Source organism: Pocillopora damicornis, chromosome 3, assembly GCF_964200805.1.
Source record: "Pocillopora damicornis chromosome 3, jaPocDami1.2, whole genome shotgun sequence".
Lineage (NCBI taxonomy): Eukaryota > Metazoa > Cnidaria > Anthozoa > Scleractinia > Pocilloporidae > Pocillopora > Pocillopora damicornis.
In genome coordinates this window covers 26,756,221-26,778,707 of record NC_142672.1, presented here as the reverse complement: position 1 = coordinate 26,778,707, position 22,487 = coordinate 26,756,221, and the positions used below count along the sequence as shown (strand labels likewise).

General features: G+C 36.6%; 1 protein-coding gene and 1 long non-coding RNA gene across 5 annotated transcripts in view; one reads left to right on the top strand and one right to left on the bottom strand.

The window, feature by feature from the left end:
- Positions 1-19,861, bottom strand: part of LOC113684296 (xanthine dehydrogenase/oxidase) — a 32,060-nt gene extending 12,199 nt beyond the window's left edge. For all 3 annotated transcript variants that reach the window (XM_027201638.2, XM_089199346.1, XM_089199347.1), the window contains exons 1-28: positions 19,703-19,861; positions 18,153-18,355; positions 17,594-17,697; positions 17,210-17,271; positions 16,342-16,440; positions 15,680-15,756; positions 14,893-14,957; positions 14,205-14,394; positions 13,603-13,688; positions 12,814-12,933; positions 12,297-12,320; positions 11,910-12,012; positions 11,139-11,209; positions 10,484-10,561; positions 10,190-10,294; positions 9,601-9,667; positions 8,888-8,988; positions 7,687-7,845; positions 6,386-6,466; positions 6,093-6,134; positions 5,329-5,427; positions 5,165-5,222; positions 4,310-4,459; positions 3,683-3,762; positions 2,890-2,999; positions 1,825-1,929; positions 1,594-1,672; positions 464-578 (exon numbers count right to left, since the gene is read on the bottom strand). In XM_027201638.2, the coding sequence (XP_027057439.2) occupies positions 464-578; positions 1,594-1,672; positions 1,825-1,929; positions 2,890-2,999; positions 3,683-3,762; positions 4,310-4,459; positions 5,165-5,222; positions 5,329-5,427; positions 6,093-6,134; positions 6,386-6,466; positions 7,687-7,845; positions 8,888-8,988; positions 9,601-9,667; positions 10,190-10,294; positions 10,484-10,561; positions 11,139-11,209; positions 11,910-12,012; positions 12,297-12,320; positions 12,814-12,933; positions 13,603-13,688; positions 14,205-14,394; positions 14,893-14,957; positions 15,680-15,756; positions 16,342-16,440; positions 17,210-17,271; positions 17,594-17,697; positions 18,153-18,355; positions 19,703-19,770 (2,701 nt within the window). In that variant the 5' untranslated portion in view covers positions 19,771-19,861. The remainder of the gene's footprint in view (positions 1-463; positions 579-1,593; positions 1,673-1,824; positions 1,930-2,889; positions 3,000-3,682; positions 3,763-4,309; positions 4,460-5,164; positions 5,223-5,328; positions 5,428-6,092; positions 6,135-6,385; positions 6,467-7,686; positions 7,846-8,887; positions 8,989-9,600; positions 9,668-10,189; positions 10,295-10,483; positions 10,562-11,138; positions 11,210-11,909; positions 12,013-12,296; positions 12,321-12,813; positions 12,934-13,602; positions 13,689-14,204; positions 14,395-14,892; positions 14,958-15,679; positions 15,757-16,341; positions 16,441-17,209; positions 17,272-17,593; positions 17,698-18,152; positions 18,356-19,702) is intronic.
- Positions 15,826-18,841, top strand: LOC149049109 (uncharacterized). 2 transcript variants are annotated; one of them, XR_016184695.1, is made up of 3 exons: positions 15,826-15,953; positions 18,238-18,365; positions 18,710-18,841. It is a non-coding gene; the product is annotated as an uncharacterized LOC149049109 (long non-coding RNA). The 2 variants fall into 2 exon arrangements; XR_016184694.1 differs by lacking the exon at positions 18,710-18,841 and adding an exon at positions 18,593-18,641.
- Positions 19,862-22,487: the final 2,626 nt, after the last annotated feature.

Genomic DNA, 22,487 nt, shown 5'->3' with positions numbered 1-22,487 from the left:
ATTAGCCCTTCATCAATCACTCTGACAAAGGGCCACATTATCAACTCAGTTGATAATACTAAATTAACCTGTCATACTCTCCCACAAATGCAGTACTACAGTTTCTTTAGCAACTTACCCCCTCAAGCAAGTCTAAAACTAGTTGTCTAAAACTAGTTGTCTAGAAGTGCTCAATGTATGTTAATTGGACCGACAAATATATTTGCAAGTCACACTCAAGCTGCTGCTCCAGTAGCTATTGGCTTGTTTGACTGTGTTAACATGTGACTTCTCAAAAGATAATTGATAATCTATTAGATTAATGCAAAATCTAACAGGATAATAATGAGCATGAATAAATTCATCTGCTAAGTGGCATTGTATTAATTGATACAAGAAAATATGCTCTCAACTAATTTACATTAACTGAAAGTAAGAATTCAACTCAGATATTCAGAATTAAAGCATGAAGTCTGGCACTAACCGTTGTCAACCCAGGATTGTGCTGTACCTACATCAATAGCATTGGGTGTGCTGCCGCAGTCAGCATACAAGTTAACATCAATGCCATTCAACTTGCCATCACTTGCCACACCCGCCTGTAATCACAGAAAAAAGGGAAGACTAATGTGAATGTTATTGGTTTGGTCAGTGAGGCAGGACCTTAAGATTTCAAACTCTAATCCTCTACCACTGAGCCAATGGGGCTTATAACTTTTAAAGACATAAATTTAATTTGGAGCTGTGGCTGAAAATCGAGTAGCAATTTCAGCAATAATCCATTTTACAGTTGCATGCTTGGTTGCCAAGCCTTTAAACAGGAGTGAGGCTAAGGGTGACTTAATTTGTTATGATACAACCTTGCTGGTTTTTAAATGCAAATTACTTTGTTATCATGCTAACTAGATACTGGTCTCTTTGGCAACAAGGTCACCTTCAGCCTCACTCCAAATCAAAGGCTTGGCAACTAAGTACACAACTATACAATGGCCTATTGCAGAAAAGTTAAGCCTGAAAAAAATCCAGGCTTTGACGGGATTCAAACCGTGCCCCCTATACTACATGTAGTTGGGGGCTTATACCAACTGAGCTGGAAAGCCACAGCTGTAAGCAAGGCAACACACTTAAATAACATTAAACCTGCAAGGGTGGTCGGTTTTTGCAATGGAACTTGTTAGTAAGCCACCCTGTATTCAAGGTTCATATCTGACTTGTCTCACTAAGATGACTGAGCTCAAAATTTACCATCCCTCTAAATCTACTACTAGTTTAAGTATAATTATACAGTAAGTTAGAACACTTCAAGCCACAAAGAGCCTGGTTGTAAATCAAAACTGTAGAGAAACCAAGCTATAGTGTGTTATTGAATGACTGCAATATTTTCTTTTATCTCTTTGACTGCTGCGTAACTTTTGTATTTCAGCTAGAGAAACAAAATTCATTTCAACCTCTGATCATAGTTATGTGATAGGACTGTGAAAATAACAAGAAAACCATACTTTTTCTTCAGAGATAATGCAATCTAAGACAGATTGACACTATCAATATGACCTGAAATTAATTTTTCTCAAATTACTTGATTCATGAAAATAACATCCTGCCAACTACATGTACCTTATAAGTTGCTTTGTAAGGTTCTCTTACTCCAACCATTTCCATATTGGTACTAAGATTCAACCTCATCCGAACAGGTCTATAGTTTGAAAAGAATGTTTCACAAATATAATCTTGTGGTGTTGTTCAAGTTATACTTTTTTATAATATTAACGCTCTTGTTTGACAAGTACTTAGTAATTGGAATCTAATTGTAAGCTAGTGGAAAAGCTAAGAAATGAAATGTTTTACCTCTTTGTGACATACGCAGCTATGGCACATGCTGTAGCAACATGATTGGCTCCAGTGATTCTTGCTCCATATGCACCTCCACATCTCTTAACACTCAAATTAACACTTAAAAATACAACATAGAAAATTCTGGTTGTTCTTCCATTACAATCACCACCTTGCATTCCATATCTCCTTATCCCTCTTTATCGTAACCTCTAACATATGCCTATCTCCTATACCATATTCTTACATATCAGCACCCAGATGCTTATTTCAAAGGAAGGGCTTTTATTGGAAGGAAGGTTTTTTATTGAGGGGGGCCCTTACTAAGAAACTATTCTCCTGTACCGATGTCACTGTAGTTGAAGGTTTAAAGATCATAAATAAACTGACAATAAAACAGACTTTCCTTGTGGTTTACATTCATCTTGCCACCAAGGCAATCTTGCCACCACCAAGTGGCTATCAGCTAACTCACCACTTTGGTTGCAAGCTAATTTGGTATAAATTCAAAGCTTTCGGTGACTCTTAAGTAAGATCTTAAGTCTTGTGAGGATTGCTATCAGTCTAGAATGCCATACATAGCCATACTGTAGGCTCAATAGTTTTTTCAAGCTGGCAGAAGGTGAGTCAAATGTGCATAACAATCAAAAGCCACCAACTTGATCTGATCAAAGATATCAAATAGAATACTGCTAGTCGACAGTATAATTGCTAGCGGATGTCTTGAGTGTTTAGAGGCAAGGTAACACGCCTTGGTGGCAAGATAAATTACACTTTGGTGGTGAGCTCGCTGAAGGTAAGTCTTTCTGGTGGCATGGTGGCTGGGTTCCAAATACCTCCATGTATACCTACTAATTAAGAAAGTAAGGGAGGAGTGGGGTGCTTATTCAAGGGGAGGCACTTGGTTGGGGGAGGGTGCTTATTCTAGGAAATACCATCTGTAGATCCTTACCTCCCATAAATCCCTATCCCCACAAAAATGTATCCCCTATCTTCATAGATTGTTATCTCCCATATCCCTATTCTCCATGCTCCTCATCTCCCATACATCTCTATTACAGATATCAAGTATTTATTTACCTTTGGACTGGATAATTGAGGGTCTGTGCCACAGCTGCCTGAGTAAGGTCTACCCACTGTGTAGGGCAATGGACAGTCATACCATCCTCTTCAGGGACACATAGTGCAGCCTACCAATCATGCGGTGCATATTGGAAGAGAAAGAACAACAACAACATCAAAGAATATTTTGTTGCATACAAAAGTAACTTGTTGCAGGACAAATTCAAGCAGCAGAAAGATAACTGTAACATGCAAATATCACTCTACTTAGGGTAGCTCTGGACAAATCTCTGGTTACAAAGCTTTCTCCCCATTGTGAAAACTAAATGATAATTTTGATGCACCATATATTTGCTCACACGGCATGGCTTGGATTGCCTGGGAAGACATCAACACTATCTTCAAACTGAACTCTCATTGATTCTAACTTTCCCAAAAGGGGAGTGACATAAGAGCTAAATCCTTTTTAATCCACATCATCTCAGAAGCATGAACTGATCCTCTTTGTGGTTTAGTGAAAATGAACAAAAATGTTTTGCTATGTACGATAAGCTCATCAACTGTACTTACAAATATGGAAACATTTTATTTCATCTTCACAGCAATTTCACTAAGTTACTAGCATTAACATTTGACTTCTGCTTACTACAGAGAAAAATTCACCAAGCATTAAAATACTGAAAACTAATTTTAAAAAGTATGAAGTCCCATGACTGTAAAAAAGGAACTGGCAAAACCACTAGTGGCCATTCCACAAACCCTTTTGTATTCTTGCCAAGAAATACAAAGCAGAAAATTATTCATTGGTCACCTGAGTTTCCATATGAAAGTGGTACTGGTGTCCAGTAGATACCGCCCCTTGTATGACATGTGGTGAATTTTTTATTGCAGCTAATCAAGAAAAAGAAAATAACATCAATTTGAGAATGAATCAGAATTGCATTTCCACTCTCAATTTATCCCTGGTAAAGGAAAAGAGAGTAGGTATTGGAGTTGATCACAGAATGAACAAAGGTTATCAGTTTACTGGGTGCATCAAAGTAAACTAAATGATCTTTCAAGAAGTCAGATGTCACTACCATCCTAAACACAGCATATGCAGCCCAACTATCATAGGCATAGGTACTTAGGATGTAAATAAAGGGGGTAAGTTTCCAAAGAAACTGTGGTGCTACATCGGTGGGAGAGTATAACAAGGTAATTTAGTATTACCGACTAAGTTTATATCGTTAAATAGCCACCGTAAAGAGTTGGAAAAGTTGAATATGTTTTGAGTCAGCCCTTGTCAGAGAGATTGAAACCTCAGCTTTTAAACTCTTTATGGTGGCCAGTCTACAGATAAGACCATGCACAACCCAAAATCAAATGCAGTTTTATTGTACAACATGACAAGAGCCATGTGGTTTTATTCAAAGTCAGGGCTTCATTTGTTACTTACTTTCAGCATCTCCTTTAGTAATTGTCTTGGCCTGCGGATCAAAGAAGGACTCTGCAGCCACTGCTTCGTCAATAGTGAGTAAGGGAGGTTCTTGATCTTTGTATGTCACTTTAACAGCTTTGGCTGCTTCATCTGCATGCCGCTGAGTATCTGCAGTAAAGATAGACATTTTCAAATTTTGTTCTATGAATCTTGAAGTGTTTGGATATTAGCCCAAGCAAGCCTGTGAGATCCACAATTTTAACAAAATGAAAAGGCAATTTTGGTTTTTTTCTTTAGGAAAGTTTGAAGAGTTCATTACAAAAGTGGATAAAAGTGGGCTAGAAAGTTCTAACTGATAATTAAATTCCCTCCAGGAATGTAGGAAGAAGATGAAAGACATGAGATAAGCCAATTCCACACAACCTGTTGTAAAAAAACAGTAAACAAAGAAGAAAAAAAACTGTGGAAAAAGACAGGAGCAATTTTACATTGAAAAATCACCACAAGGAAGGAGAGAGAGAGACTTATCATGATGATCATGTAATAGTTGTAAAATGTAATATTTCATTCGTCATATTACAAAACAGCACTAAAAACCTGTAAGTATAAACAATAGAAACACTAAAAATGAAGACTTTTTTCACTCAAGCACAGCATAGGAAAAGGATTTTTGAGAACAAAAACATGACCACTGCTTTATTTTATTGTTTGGGAAAAGGACGGTTCAGAACACCAACACTACAACAAAATGGGCACTGTGATGTCATATGTTCATAACATCCTCACTAAATGTCTCTGGCTTAAAGCATAAGTCTTGGGTGACAATAATAAACATATAGAAAATAAGCAAGCTGATAACAACTATTAACAAACCAGCAATTATAGCTCCTAAGGCTTGCCCAGCATATGAAACATTTCCTGAACTAAATATCTGCAAGCAAAAAGAAACTGTTTTATCCAGACAATCAGGCAATCTTTGTTAAGTGACCAACACTAAGGAAAATAATTACACTGTTACATGTACCTATAGAACCTACCTCTTCAACTGCTAAACCAAAAGATGTTGGTGTGAAATTGTTAATGCCACCTTTAGGAATATCTGCTGCTGTGATGAATTTGACAACTCCAGGCATTTTCTGTTACAATCATAAAGTAATTTCAGAAAATGAGCTTGCACACAAACTATTCTTTAATCGTCACATATGACCTACAAGCTGTTTTCTTTACCAGAAAGACAAATATAGAAATTTCACTATTAAAAGTAACTTTTTTATCCATTTTTGTCCAAATTATTCATCCTGTTTCTCTTGTGCATATAAGTTAACCCTTTCACTCCCAAGATCACAAGAGTAATACTCCTACTGTCTGCTACACAATTCTTATGATGTTAGTTTGGAGAATTTGGTATTGGATCAGCTAATAATTCCCTAATTGACATTTTCTCTATTCTCAACACTGTCTGCTTGATATTGTATGAATTTTGTAGGGAGAAATTCTGTCTTGGTCACTCACAGGAGTTAAAGGGTTAACCTACACAAACATGCCTTAATTGAAAGTTTTTTTTTAAAGGTTTCTTCATCTGTTATTGATTGATCTTCGCAACCAATTACACTGTGAAGGTAAATTATGAAATTATATGGGAAATAGTTGGAAATAAAATTAAAAGATAAAATGCTTTTCACAGTAATGAATGTCTATTGTCAGAATCAAGAAACCAGGCTTCACAATGAAGGGTGAACAGAACTATGAAAACTGTATGTTGTTTTATCATGATAAAAAATAACAATAACTCTTTTATTACCAAGGCCTCTGATGCATCATAGGAATCAATCTTGCAGTTTCCCTGAAAAATTCAACAAGAAAAAAAAATGCAAATTCAGTTGTCACAAGAGCAGGGCAAAGTTATAGCATGTACATGACCTTACTTGTATCTGCTGGATTTTGTAATCAACACCCTTTCAAGAAATTCATCATCACCTGAGCAGTAACCCTTATAGCAAGAGAAGGAGCCCTTACTATCAATTTCATCATGGATCAAGTAAATAAGTTGATAAAAAAACATATGTGAGTGAGTCCTTATAGAAACCAGATTACCTGTGTGCTTATGACAAAGGCTGCATGAAGTTCCCCACCTTGCATGGGAATGTCTGATATGTACTGAGCTTCACCAGATGTCTGAGGAAAAATGCACACAACTCTCCTCTCAATTCCATGATGCACATTTTGATTCAAGTATAATAGTTACCTCAACTTACAAAGGACTACAACAAGAACAATGGGAGGTGTTGTGTCTCATGTCAAGACAAAAGCTATCGTATACAGAACATTTGCGAAAAAATTACTTCTTCATTGGGCGCAATCAAGCGAATACGACATCTTATACCCTTTAATATATTAATTAATGTATGTGATAGCCTAGTTCAGCCATATTTTAATTATTGTTAGTAGTGTTGTCTGGGGCAACTGTGGCAGTGGTCTCTCTGAAAAGCTTCAGAAGCTCCAAAATCATGCAGCCCATATTTTAATGTGTGCCAATGATGACTATGATATTGATGAATTGTTCCAGGTACTGGGTTGGTGTAAACTCAAATATCAAAGATTTGAATCAGCTGCTGTTATGATGTACAAATCTTTACATGGGATGACCCTTGAGTATCTGAGAGTATAGATTTGTATTTCAAAACAACATAACATCACATCGATTTAGGAATACTGAAAATAAATTGGCTCTTCTGCAGCCCTGCACTAATTATTTGAAGAGTTTCTCTTAAAGCAGAGCCAGGTTGTGGAACAGCCTATCTAGTGACCTTCATGCAGCAACATCTTTACATGATTTTAAACTTAACATACATCACCACAGTTTGGAATGAGTTTTAACACAGCATCCTTGTAGAGCAGCTTTTAGTATGTAGTTTAGGTTAGTTAGTTTAGTTAGTTTAGTTAGGGATGATTAGTTGATCTTGTATCACTTAATTATTAATAATAATAATATTTGCTGAAGGATTTACCATGTATAAAGTTGCCATTACCATTACCAAATATATCCCAAACACTCCGGGACCCTTCTCTTCAAAGCTAAATTTTCTACCTTTCCAAGGCGAAAAAAATTGTGTATTATGGAGAAATAGAGAGTAAACGAGGACAGACATAGGGGCAAAGGGAGAAAAGGAAAGAGACATTGATCACACACTGGCCAGAGGGCTAGAGAGCACGCAAGCTGGCTAACAGCAGAGAGGGTGGATGGAATTAAGGGTTGGAGAGCAGGAAGGGGGTAAGCTGAATTAGGGCATGTTTGAGAGCTCTTTCTGGAGGTAGGCCACTTGGACACATTTTAATATACAATGCTTTATTTTTTTTACTTTACAAGCTCAGCAGCCCACAGCAAAAACTCTTACCTGCAGCTTGGCAGCCAGTTTAGTCATTGGTTTCGTCAACGGATATTCCTTCTTTTGTGTGTCATAGTCCTGAGTGCCAGATGATACTGGACGAATAAAAGGCACTGCCGCAGACTTAACCCTGGCTGATGCTTTGTCACCCAAAACTGTCAAATAGAACTATGAAAAAGAGAAAAATGACTATGACTTTGGTTCCTATGCAATATGCTGTAAGTTAATTCAGTAAGTCACCATGAAGAATAGTACATAATTATGTACTCCATAAACACCCTTGCAACAAGTTAACAGACAGAGTACTGAAAGTGAAATGTGATCATCGCAGTAAATTTTCCAATTTAAGCAATTGGAAAGAAGAAGCCTGAAAAAAATCAGGGCTTCAACGGGATTCGAACCCGTGACCTCCGCGATACCGGTGCGATGCTCTACCAACTGAGCTATGAAGCCACACATTGGGAGCGAGGTCAATTTATTGAGTTCATATCTTCCCGTGCAGTGAAATGATGTGAAGTTTTTATATGAAATAATTCATATTTGTACTGCGGTTGTAGATGAAAGTGAAATGTGATCATCGTAGTAAATTTTCCAATTTAAGCAATTGGAAAGAAGAAGCCTGAAAAAAATCAGGGCTTCAACGGGATTCGAACCCGTGACCTCCGCGATACCGGTGCGATGCTCTACCAACTGAGCTATGAAGCCACACATTGGGAGCGAGGTCAATTTATTGAGTTCATATCTTCCCGTGCAGTGAAATGATGTGAAGTTTTTATATGAAATAATTCATATTTGTACTGCGGTTGTAGATGAAAGTGAAATGTGATCATCGCAGTAAATTTTCCAATTTAAGCAATTGGAAAGAAGAAGCCTGAAAAAAAATCAGGGCTTCAACGGGATTCGAACCCGTGACCTCCGTGATACCGGTGCGATGCTCTACCAACTGAGCTATGAAGCCACACATTGGGAGCGAGGTCAATTTATTGAGTTCATATCTTCCTGTGCAGTGAAATGATGTGAAGTTAACTAATTAATTAACTAACTAACTAATAGTTAACTAACTAATAGTTACTGGGTAACTAGTAGACAGAGTACTATCATTAAATAAAATGTGGAGTTCATGATGCCAAAATATGACCTTGAATACAATTTGGAAAGTTGAGCTGAAGTGTTGAGAGGAAAAAAGTTTCAGAGATATAAATTTCAATACCTTGTAAAACAAGCCAAGAGCTAGTGATTTACGGTATTCCTTGCTTACACCTGCAGGAGGGGAATCAGGGATAATCTCCTCTCCAAGGGTAGTCAAAGCCTCTGAGAAAAAAAACAACAACAACAAAAACTGGGTATCAGTAATTTTACTGACTCTCCCAGACTAAACAACAGCTTAGTGAAGTCTTCCAGTACGGATTAGGGCTCTCTGATTGGCTTTCAAATGCTCTCATGCAAAGCGATTTTGACTGATCAAAATATACACTTCTTCCAAGTGAGCTTATCAGAATCACTTTGCCTTTAAAAAGGTTCAGTCAAAATTTAAACATTTATTTACAACTGTGAAAAAGGAAGCTAACCACTCCTTAGTTTCAATGCCCATCCATTTTCCTGCAGACTCTCTACAGTGAGAATGTCATTATTAGGTTAAGAAATTCATTCTCAAACTTTGTGTTTGCATGATCAGTGTAGTTAACAATTGTTCATCAAGATGAAGGCAAAGAGTAAATTAGCCAGTTAGCACACACTAAAAGCACTTTTAGTCACCTGAGTGGTATATACATGTATTAATGACTATAATATATATATAGTGAGTTTAAGTGAATGGTACATCAACTTCAACAATAACACCAAGGGGTACAAAAATACTATGAAAACAAAATCCATCTTGATTCAGATGTAATATTTGACACAAAAACCTCTGTCAGCAATCACCTGCAAGAGTAGCCTGCTCAGTAAGTGTTTTACCAACCAAGAAAGATTCTGTTTTGAAAGGGTGCATCTGTGCAATAAAAGTTCAAAATCAACCTCCTCAAACTACTAATATCTCTATACTACAATTCAACTGAATGTAAACTACCTTATGATTTTGAATCTTGGTTTGCAACCTGGCTGTGTTAACCTATGTTTTCATCTCTCAACTAACTGTTTGAACAGTAAGGAGCTTTGCAAAAAGGTAAAATAAAATTGTGATGTTTTTCAGCAATTAGCAAAGCAAAAGCAGTTTTAACCCAGCCATTGTGGTTTTATATGTGAGCCAAGGTTGCTGCCTGGTCATTTTCAAAACAGCCGCATCTTAAGTCAAATATTTAGTGTATCTGAAGACATTTTTTGAATGGCTTAGTTAATTTTACCAAAAAAAATCTAATCAATGATTTCTTAAGTATACTTTTCCACTGATCAAAAGCTATTGAATGGTCCATTGACTAAACAGTTTGCACTTAATACAATAGCTTTCATCACTGTTTACTAAATATTCTCAAAATATTCAAAGATATTACACTTGTATGATGTATTAACTTACTGCATGAGGCTCAATTCCACCATAGACAATCCTGACAGCACTCAAAGTCATGGTACTCTTGTCAACTTTTGCTACAAACCCAGCATTCACATAAGCATGTGCATTCTGAAAGTTAGATTTGCTAAAAGTCATTAATTATCATTTATACATGTATCAAAAAGCCTTGATGGAGAGGCAGCAAGATACACATGTATCATCTGCATGCAAAATTAAAGCACAGGAGCTGATGAAAAAAGATATTAAAATGTTTTGCAGATAAGAGACATTTATTAGTATCAAATGCAATCTTCATACCTGCGATCTTGGCATAACTTTGTAGGTGCAAATGATGTAGTCACTTGTAAATATAGGTAACAAGACTGCCAAGATTACCTGGAGAAGTAAAAAGAATTATTTGTGGTACTGCCATTACAATAAACAGAACTATAACCACAGCTTTTCAGGTGCAGTGTAGGAAGAGGTTATATGTCATCTAACTATGGGTGAAAGTCATTAATAAATTCTGGTCTCACTAAGAATGTTAAGTTCTGTGAGGATAACTGGAAAAAAAATTCCTGTCACCATGATCCTTTTGGAAGCTTATCAATAAAAAGAAAATCAAACAACCACACCCACAACCTTGAACGTTATATAAAGAATTTCTAACAAGTACCCAATGGAGCTGGTCCTCACCTCCCACCTTAATTCCCATTGGAAGGTGGGGCACAACTTCGAGTAAACAAGGAGTCAAAACCTAGCTTTTGTAAATTTGTAACTAATTTACAATAAAGAAGTTCAAATCAAGATGCCTTCTTGTCTACCTGATCTTTAAAAGGTCCCTAAAAATTTCAGGACTAATTTTCATTCATGTGACTTGTACGAAATGGTGAAAATTAAGACAAAAATTCTGGATGTAGTGGGGTTTATTTAAAGCAAATTAAAAAAAGTTTTTTTACATGTGTTAACATACCTTGCCAGTCATATCCAAAGAAAGAAACTGCATAAGTGAATACTGAGTTTCACTTGCTGTTGAACTGTCAGCTATAAAAGTTGACATATCATTTCATAACAAGCTCACAGCAAATATGACAGAAACAGACATGACAACCAGTAAAGAAATACTGTTACAAAAGATTTTTGTATCCACAAACTGGTACATAGAAAATTATCTGGCCTCTATCTAATTATTCAAATGTGATAAACATTCATCATAGAGAGGTTGAAAAGTGATTCCATGGTTAATTAACAATGTAGTGAACCAACAACAACGAATACTTTATATTCATTGAGAACTTGTGATTGCTTATTTCAACTACCTTCCCTTGCTTTTAACTGAAAGTTTAGAAATTTTAAAAATGCTGTATGGATCGTGGGATACTTCGCAGTTGTTCATGCCAATCTTAATTACGTGAGCTGGTTGAATTAAGGATAAAAATAAGAGTAAGATTACCCCTGGTTGATTACCATAACTAACAGTTTTTAATACTAATTTTGTTTTCTGTAGTTCTCAAAGTTTTCTGCTGTGTCACAAGAAAGTCCAACCATGGCTAGATTGCATAAAGTTTTGCTTTCATGATCCCCTCATAAGAACTGGCACTCTCCAAAATTAATATTAAATCTCACCCATTTTTTATTTGATGAAAGAGAATTGTCAATTCTATAACCTAGTGAGGTGTCAACAATTTTTTTGGTAACAGATCAACAACCACAAGCACTGAGAGAAAGGGGGAAAAGCCCTTACCAATAATCAGCCTTGCACCAGCAGCCTCAAGGATGGTAAAAATGTCAGACGGGAAATCAGGATGATCATGTGTTAACATCAAATTCCCAGCAATACTGGCAACCTACAATGAGAAGTTTCTAGTCATTGGTATTTTAATAACAATAATTAATGAAATTCCACCTCTGTGTAATCACTGTGTCACCTTTGCTGGGTCTGCTGGTTGCACATGGAAACAGCAACAGAGGGAAAAAAGAAAAGAGAAATGATACCCAACATTTCATTAGGAATTCTGATTACTGAGATGGATGACTGACCGTTTATAGGGATATAATACTATTGTTAGTTACTGATGTACCACCAAAGAAGTAACAGTAAATGATAAACACAAAATAAAATATTACTTACGTTCCGAACAGGAACATTGGCCACCTACATACAATGATAAAAGAAAAAGAGGAAAATAATGTTTAAGGGCTTTTTTTTAAACTGCATCTTAACACTGGTGAACAACTAGGCCTCTAGAATTCTAAGTAATGAATGTAAACTAAGTCTTTCCAACAGGCATATCCAGCTATTGACTCATTTTAGGCATTCTCAGAGATCTGGAAGTATGCTAACCTAATGCTAACCTAATTAACATTACAAAATGCTGCTTCTTTGTTATTTGAGAACTTGTAAGTATAATGTAAAGAAAGTCCAACTTCTTTTTACACCCTGTAAAAGTCAAACAGGAGGTTGTAGGCCTGGGCCTACAGGGCAATGGGCTGGCTATGCCCCTAACATTACAGTGGACTTTTAGGTGTGTAGAAGAGGGAATGCTCATTAAAGCTAAACCCCCCTGACCTTTGTGGTTAAAGCTTTGTCATCCTTAGAAGTTGGCATTTTTATCTGAAATGGTTAGAATCTCTGTTGGTGTGATTACCTTGCGCACATGATCAGCTAACACTTTGTAACCAGACATCTTCTCAGCTTGGTTATCCAGCACATTTATGAGAGTGTTCAGGGAAACAGCAGCACCAATGACAAGATCACCATTGGGTACCTGTAAAAACAAACAGTACACAAGATATTTCAGTTTATATTGTCTTTACTACTGCAAGTTAACAGGCTGGTCATTGATATCTTTGAGATGGTTTGGGGATAACTAAATTGTGATTCCTGATGCATCTTTTAATCCTTTACAGCCTAACATCAGTATGCATATTTTACATGCTGTTCTTTATACATTTCCTAAGGAGCTGACAAGGTGAATTTGTTTAATAATCAAGATTTCCTTTAATGGGTGATCATTTCCTTTATTCCTGTGACAATAATATCTGATTCAGGGAAGAAATTATTTGGAAAAATTAGATGCTAGTAACTCCTAGGGGTCAAAAGGTTAAGATTAGCACTACACTGATCACTTCCTTTAATTCCCAAGATCTGATTGTTAATTCTCCCTTCTAGCTTCTACACATTTCCTTGTAAATTGGTTAAGGGAATTTAGTGTTAGATCAAGATAACAACTTCTACCTGATAATATTGAGTATTCTCATCACCCTTTTGAGAATAATGTATGGATATTATAGGGAGAAGTTACATGTAAATCACCTCTGGGGGTTAAAGGGTTAGCAATTATAACCACTCAGTGGCTGTAGCTGCCCTGTGGGCAATGAAAGGAATGTGCACCATAGTGGAGCTTAAAAAGATCATATTAAAGTAAATAATGTACCTCAGTTACACTTGGTATGGTGTGGAGTTTCTCAATTTTTGTAATGTCGATCATCACATCAAAAGGACCATCGTTTTTGTAAATACCTGCAAATACCAAAATGTGATTTGGTTAATATTTTTCAAAAACCGGTTTCATTTTCTATAACCCATATAATTATGCATCATGCATGAACAACTTTCTTTTCTCTCTCTCAAAAATGAAAAAATTCATTTTCAACCCTGCACCTTTAAATTTTAAAATAAAAAATATACACAAACAAAACCATTTGTGCCCTTAACCCTTTAACCCCTAAGAGGGACTAGCATCTAAGTTCTCCTTACAACATCACCATTAAGTCACACATTTATGTCATGAGAATTAATTATTATGATCACCAACTACAGAAACTCTTGATTGTTCAACAAATTCTCCTTGTCAGTACATTTAGTAAATGTACAGAGGACAGTATGGAGAATATGAATACTGATGTTAGGGTGTAAAGAGTTAATTTAGAGGTCAATGGAAAACATAAAGACTATTTGCACAGCTTTTATTTTCACAAAATTGTACGACATGCAAGAAACATTCTACAGTCAACGGCTAAGAAAATGACTGTGTACCTTTTCCAGAATTTCCAGCCACAAGCCTGATCTTGTTGTTTTTGTACTTTGACATGAGTGTGTACAGATCAGTCAGTGTTGTTGGAGAGTACCAAAGTACACCACTAACTTCATAAACAGATGTTGTGAGACATTTCCTTGTACAATTGAGACCTCCATTGCCACAGACACCTGAACACTTGGTTATTTCCTAGTGAGGAAAGTCAGTATATGATAAAATAATTAACATCATCGGCTGCAGAAAACTCTGATAAGCTAATGGGGTTTACTATTCATGGTGACACCTGACACTAAGAAGTTCATGAAAGTAGTTCTCCAGTGTCATAAGCATAATCTGCTTTTAAGTCTTTGTTTGGGCCTGCTACACAACATTCTTCCTTTCCCATGATGGAGGAGGAGGGGAGTGATTTGTATGATGACCCCAAATAACCCCTACAAAACACATTTATTTAAAAGTCATTACAATATGTCAAAAAAAGACAGAAAAAACCCTTACAAATCTTTTTTAAGAACATCTGGGTTATTACAAAATATTTTCAGCATCTCTGGATAGAAGCCTTCAAAAAAGACCAATAAACTTGGAAAAAGAGCCCTTGACTTACCATTCTGTGAAAACAAACCTGTCAGGACACATTGAAAATCAATGGTGGGCAAGTCAAATATGATTGAAATGAAGTCTTGTTCTTACCTCAATGTCTATTGGATTTTCAGACTTTGCAAATGTTTTCATTGCATCCAAAATTGGTCTGTAGCCTAACCGAAAAAAAAAATGGTGAAAATACTCGCATAAAGAGCTCCACATGACACTGAATGCATCAGAAAAATATGCAATCAAGTTCTGAATCAGTAATTTGTTTCAGAAGATGATAAATTAAATGCAAGGTAGAGAAACCTAGTCCGATAATCAATGACAAATGAAATAGGACTTGATTTATTCTCTCAAGTAAATGATTGTACATCTTCTCTACATGTATCTCTAGCTCACGTGTTCCTCTTTTAAGCATGGAGCATCCTCCAAACTGCTTCTCTACTGTCCACCTTCTCTGAATTTAGAGTTCTTGGTATTTTGTTCTCAATGTGCACATTAGTCATTTACACCCTAGTATCAGAGTACAGATTCTCCTCACTGTTCTTTGTATATATCCTGTGGTACTGACAAGGAGAATGTTTAACAATCAAGTCTTACTGATCCTCTTAATATTGATAATTTCCGTTATTCTTAAGACCTTAATGTTTGATTCAGCAGTGTTGCTGTAAGGAGAAATTAGATGGTGGTCTCTCTCAAGGGTTGAAGGGTTAAGAGGTAATTCAAAGACACTTTTCACAGAACATGGTTGCCATTTTTTACAAGTCCTGATACATGTATGTCTCCTTATCTAGCCAACATTTTCCTTAATACTCAATCAAAAAAAAAGTGTTTTTAAGAACATTTATTTTTAATATGTAAAGGAATTCCACACACAAAAGTGGTCTACCTGTGCAGCGACAGATATTTCCATCAAAGTTATCTTCAATCTGTTGTTTGGATGGACTGGGATTCTCCTGCAACAAACTAATCAAAGAAAGTAATAGTAAATTAATATACTTGTTATATCCATTAATACCCTGCTGACATAATAATATTATTTAAGTATTTAACTGCTCAGTGTAGAAAGTAATTAACAGTATTTAACTGCTCAGTAGAAAGAGGAAATGTTTCAAAAAACCAATCTCAATGAATCTCAGGTACTGAATTGGAGACAGACACAGGCAACCCATTGATATTAATGCACCAAAATGATGTAACTATTAATAATGACATTCTTAACATTATCTGGTGTGCACAGGAAACCTTGTCCACACTGACTTGAAACTGTTTCACAATCATGAAACAGATCTTATCTTAGATTCAAAGACATCTTCCAGTATGACCACTCTCACTGGAGTCCCGAAAGGGCAAGTAATCCTCAGGGAACAAGCACTGAGTTCCTTCTAAATCTTTGTCACCTTTGTTTACTTTGGTCTTGGAGGCACTGATTAACAAAACTGAATCTACTTGAAATCATCTTTCTTGTTATGCCACAAGACTTAGTACATAGTTTTCTTTCAGTGATCATCTGATATCAGTAACAGCACTGTGATTTGCAAATATACAAACCTGTACATGTTCATAACAAATCCTGGTGAACAATAACCACACTGGCTGCCATTATGTTCTGCTAATCTCTCCTGGATAGGATTGAATCCATCAAAACGACTAAAAAAAAAAAAAAAAAAAAAAAAAAAAGAGGGTAGGGCAATTTTCAATGTAAGGAGTGATTAATCGAGGGCTCCTTTGGTTTTGCCTCACCACAATCTTTTGACAGTATAGAGGAATTTGGACCTTATACAAACACATACCTATACCAATAAGATACAAAACCAAAATCAATAGTAAGCCAGCTCACTTAGCCTCACTCACTCAAGTTTTTAAGAGTTTGCTTGTTTTCAGTCTCAGTTTTCATTGAATCCTTGTTATTTTTTATTTTCTCTGATTGACCCTTGAAATAAGTACTTTGGTTTCGGTTTTACGACCTTCAACTAAAACAGGCTCTTAAAAAAGAGCATTCATGACAATTAACATCAAATCTCAAAAAGAGTTGGACTTAGAGCTAAATTTCATGTACAAACAGTTTTACAGCAGTGGTGAAGTTTCAAAATAATCATCCATCTACCAAATGTAAAAGTCAAAAATTATAGTACTAATGATGGAGGAAGAAACAGGTTCAAACACTGGACTTGTAATCAAGCTCAGTAGCTAAAGGCATTAGATTCTTGTTCCTCTCTGGCCACCAGCTTGAGCTTAGTCCAAAGTTCAAATCTCCAACAGCACTTCATATATAACACAACCTTTAAGTTTGCATCATGTACATGTGTTTCATCTGTGTGTCAAACTTAGGCTCTCTGTTTACAATTGCACAACAGATAAAGTACAACTTAAACAGTGTAGTTGAGTAACTAAGCTCACTACTTTTTTTGTAACTCACTTTCCAATTCCTTCAATTGTTGTAACTTTGCCACCATTTACACCACACAAAGGAAATAGACACTGAAAAGAAAAAAACAACAACAAAGAAGCCTTGTGATCATGTAACCAAAATTAATTTGATTGACACATCTATTCACACATATATTAAGAATGTTGTGTTCAACTAATGAAGCCAGTGTGATATATGTGCAATGTAAATCTATTGTAAAGAAGCAAGAAAATAATAACAGAACCTTTTATCTACTTGCCAAGTTTTTTTACTTGCATATATACACAAGGTCAGTATGTGTCCTAAGGATGAACCATAAAGGCATGTGGGATGTGTAGCACATTCTCAATTTAAAATGGCAAAAAGAAATTCATAGATCTGAAGTCATCTTACAGAGTTGACAGCTACAGTGACATCTTTTCCAACACTCAGATCATGCCTTGTGACTGACACCACACAACAACCACAGCCAGCTTCACGACACATCACCTTTGTTCCTTAATACAACAAAATGATAAAACAAACAAACTAATTGTGTCTGCTCACTTGACAGAGAGAATACAAAACATAAATCACATAATCACATGTAATTGCACTGTGTCATGGTGGGAGAGGGACTGGTACTTTTTGCAAAAACATACACTCAGTGACTGGTATTCTCTGAAATCAATGCACATCACTTTCTACTGCTTTCCCTGGCATAAAAACCTACTTGGGATGTCTGTAGAATAATACACAAAAAGACTGTAATTGGCCTACAGCTCATATTTTGCAAACTTTTTTTTAATTCTCCAACATCACACATGGGTTATGCTGCTGATAAACTGAAAGAAAGTTCAATATATTGCTGAAAGGCTAATAACTCCAGTTTAAGGCACCATTCCATGTTACAGACCAGAACACTTGAGATCTCATTCCTTAATTACAGCATGTACACTTAGTTGCAACATACCTTGTAATCCAGGCTGATTTCTGATCCACTCATTCAAACTCATTCCTGGGTCAGGATTGGTAACTTTATGCTGTGTTCCATTTAGTGTGAAACTGACCTCATTGACAGGGGTAGGAACGGACCAAAACTCCACATCCTTGTTGCAGCTTTTACATTTGCCATTGTAAATACCACTACATAGTACTCCATTTTCTGGGACAAGCCTACACACAGGTAAAATAACCATAAAATGTTTATGAAATTTACTGTGTTAATTAACAACTATTCACCCAAGTATATGTGGCTATAGTGCTGGATATTTACTGGGCTGCAAAGTGGCGAGGTAAATATCTACTGCTAGCCACCAACACTGACAGAGGTAAATAGTTGTTCTAGTTTATACTCAAACAATGAGACAAAAGAAACACAAAAAGATGATTTCAATACATTTATTCCTGCAGGGATTACAATACTTTCAGGCACAAATCTGCACTCATTGCTTAGAGGTGAATAGGAAAGGGCAATTTGAGTTTGAGTGGCCAATCAGACTGCACCTAAAATGCTATCCAATTTTTCAGCATATATCAGTACCAGATATCCATATCAGCTACCCACAAACTGCCTGGTCTTCCATCCTGCATATAGGGGCTACCAGTGGTGGGTCTGTCCCGCAGGTACTAATAAAATTCATATTTCACTTGCACGACTCTTTTTGAATACGTATTGAACGACATCTGCCGCAACAAGTGTTACAGAGAACCTGCTTCACAGGCTGAGAGCATCTGAGGTTCAATAAGTTACAGGATTTGAACCAGTAACTTATCCAGTACAGATTTGAACCACCAATCAAATCACATAGAGAAGATAGACAACCGTATTGGCAGAATAACACAAGTCGACGGGTTGTGTTTACAGCAAACTTAAGTCATTTTGCGTGTCATGAACTCAGCTGTTTCCTGCATGTCAAAAACACTGGCACAATCTCCTACTATTTAAAAAAAAAATATTTTTTTTCCAATTTATTCTTGGGGTGAAAAAACGTAACCCTAACCTTTAAATGCATCAATAAAACTATGTTACAACACGGTTACGGTTGCTTGTGGCCGTGCAATTATGTAATCGATCGCGTCTAAACATACCCTTTCCTAGTCATGTATTCTAGACCAAAATGAGAGCATTAACGTTTTAATTAGCTGTCCTAGACATCTCACAGAACTGCTGGAAGCTAAAAAGGAAAAACATTACCAGACTTGCCATAAATTTCAAACCGAAATTCTATCTTCCATGAAATGAGAGCTCTAGAACAACGAAGTCATAAACTTTTTCATGGCTGCGATCGGACCTCGCATGCAATCATCGTCGACTGTGTCTCCATCACTAATTGTACTAAGCAACAAAAACACTGACTTAAGTCGTTATCACCTTTACCAGAGAAAAGCATTGTAATGATCACATGAGTATGCGACGTGCTAGATTAAAAGGGTTGAATGGTTTGAACTTAAATTTATGTAATGAGCTCTTCTAGCTTCAGCTCAAGTTCTGCAGGCGGGCAATATCTGCTAAGCACTTACTTGGTATAACACGAAGGGCATTCCAAATGGGGCTGAAAGGAAGAGCTCATTTCTTCGACCGAAGGCATCGCGATCACTCGAAATACAAGCGTTTTATTTTGTTGAGGCAAGTTATTTGCGTCACGTGACCACTAAGTAAGGGGGTCCTACTTTTCCCCTCCCCCGACCAAATTGTCCGATTGCCAACAGCAATCGTTCACTAGTTTACTGTAATGTCATGGCAATCACTTGAAAACTGTTGAAACAGTTTGGTAATTCAAACGGTAAAATGACCTCTTTTCAAAGACAAGAATTTATTTTTCAAGTCTCTATGATACGCTGACCACTTCTTGACTCCTCTTCAAAGAAAATTAAGTTTTGTTTTGTATGTTTGTGGCACGCATGGACGAGAGGCCGTAGTAAAATCATTTTGAATGAAGCATCATGGCAACAAATGAGAAAATAATATCTTGGATTATGCCGAAAAGTTTAGGTTGATCATTGGAAAATGTCTTTAAATGGAGCAAAGCTTAATCATAAGTGAAAGGTAACCATATCAAGGAGCACTTACTTTTAAAGCGAAAAAAACGATTTTTAAAATGGTAATCTGGGCAGAAAGTAAATGTAGCTTGCTGATCTTTCAACCTTCGCTAAAAGAACAATCACAAGGCAAAATGTCAGTAACACTGTTCTCCGTGCAGTCAGCAACCACTGTTCTCCATGCTTTGGTGCTGACAAGGAGAATTTTGCTACAATCAAGAGCTCTTCAAGTTGTAGATCATTTCGTTTATTTTCTTGGCTTTATGTTAAATTCAGGGTGGTGCCGTGAGGAGATGATTAGATGATTGTAAGTCTTGGAGTTTCAAAGAGTTACATATTTGTTAGCTTGTGAACTTAAAAGGTAATTTCAGAAAACCAACTGTCTTCTTGACTCTGCAGGAATATAGGACAAAAATCTGAGGGCATTTTAGTCATTTAAAAAGAGAGGTATAGCAGCAACTGAGATAATATCTAATATCTTCATTCAGCAGCCGCAGAGATACGTGTATTTTATAACTTGTGCAGCTATAAGCTATAAGCTATAACTTGTGCAGCTTTTTCATACTTCATGAACAATCGGTGTAGGAGTGTTTGCTTTGATAATCACGCACAAATTCAGTGGCTCTGTTCCAGTTACAACTGGCTTTATCCCACTTCTGATAATCTTCAGTAAAATGAAAGAAAGTAAGTGTGAAATTCTATTATGCTGCTTCTCTCTGGTAACAAATAGTTTCTTTTACTAGCTATGTTGTAACCTGGTGGCCCAAGTATTTTGCTGAATTTTTGAACAGTGGCGAGCAATGGTTAATATGGTCATCAATCGTTAAGCGGTTTACATTAAGAGACGCAAAATGTCCGCATACACAAACGATCGCTCATTACTTCAAATTCTGCCTCCGCAACACGTTTTTGCTCTTCTTTCACATTTGCAAATGAGGTCAACTTTCTCTCTGCTTTGGACTGGGTGACAAGTTTTTTAGCAAAGAAAGCTTCATCTGAATGTTGTCGGCCGTGTGAGGCCGGTCTAGGAAAGTAAACCTCTTCACACGAGAAGAGGTGTGGTAGGAGAGGGGGGTGGGAAGGGAAAGTTCTTAATGTATAAGTCTAAAAAAGACTCAGTGAGAGTTTACAGCAAGAGCTGTGGAGGCAAAAAATTTTATGCGCCCACGTCTTGTACACAACAGCACTCCAAGGTCTCATTCGCTAGCTGCATGCTTCCAATAGCCTTCTGAAATACTCCATGGCCCACTCATTTTAAACTCAAACGCCCGTTTTAACACAAATTTTACTTTTTAATTTACGAGGGAGATACAGAGAGAAATAATTGCCTGATGATTGCCGGTATATATTTCAAACCTTGAAGGTATGATTCTATGAACTGTTCTTTTTCTGTCTCTTTTCCTGTGTAAGATGTCGCCATGGCCGGATATTTCAGACGATAAAAAAGTCACAGTTTTGTTCAAAATCCCATTTGTTAAATGATGTTTTGTTAATAAGCGATCCTACCGAGCAAGCTCCCGGATCGGCCTTGATAGATCTTCTTTTGTTGCCTATGGTACCGCATTAAAAAGCTTCATTAGCTTTCTTTTACAACTTTTTCTCCTTACCTCAATTGTTACATCCATTAGTTCGGTGCAAACTTACAGGAAATTAAGAATTTTACAAGCGGATATCTTCCAGGCGTTGACTCACAAATAGGAATTTCAAACAGGATCCAACCTTAATCTTAGACATCACCACAAATAAGACGGCGTCTTTTTGCAGTCCACTGTATTTAAAGATCTGTTTCCATGTATTGTTCGACGCCTTACTTACTTTGAAAAATGAAACCGTGTCTATATGAAGAATTAAGCCAAAAGAGAGTTCTTTCCCCTATTGATGATTTGTCTTCGCTAACTAGTTATCAATAGAAACCACAGAAGCTCAGATGGAAGCTGCAATCGTTGTGTACCTCATAGTTGGGCTCAGGAGTCATGCAGAGCAGACAAGATGATATAATATTAAAAAAGTCTATTCTCTACAACTGACTGGCTAAAGAAGAAAAGCCTTAAAAAAATAATGATAGCATTCATTAAACTACAACAACTAGCGGTGCCATTTTCGGGAATTTACAACTTAATTGTGGTATTTCATGCGGTCAAGTCGGTACGTGTCTTCATAAAGAAAACGTGTAACCTTGACAATTGTCGAAATTGCCTCATTGAATAGGTATCCTTGCTTTCATTCACGCTACTGACGGTTTCCGTCGGTTCATGATGAACGAAAA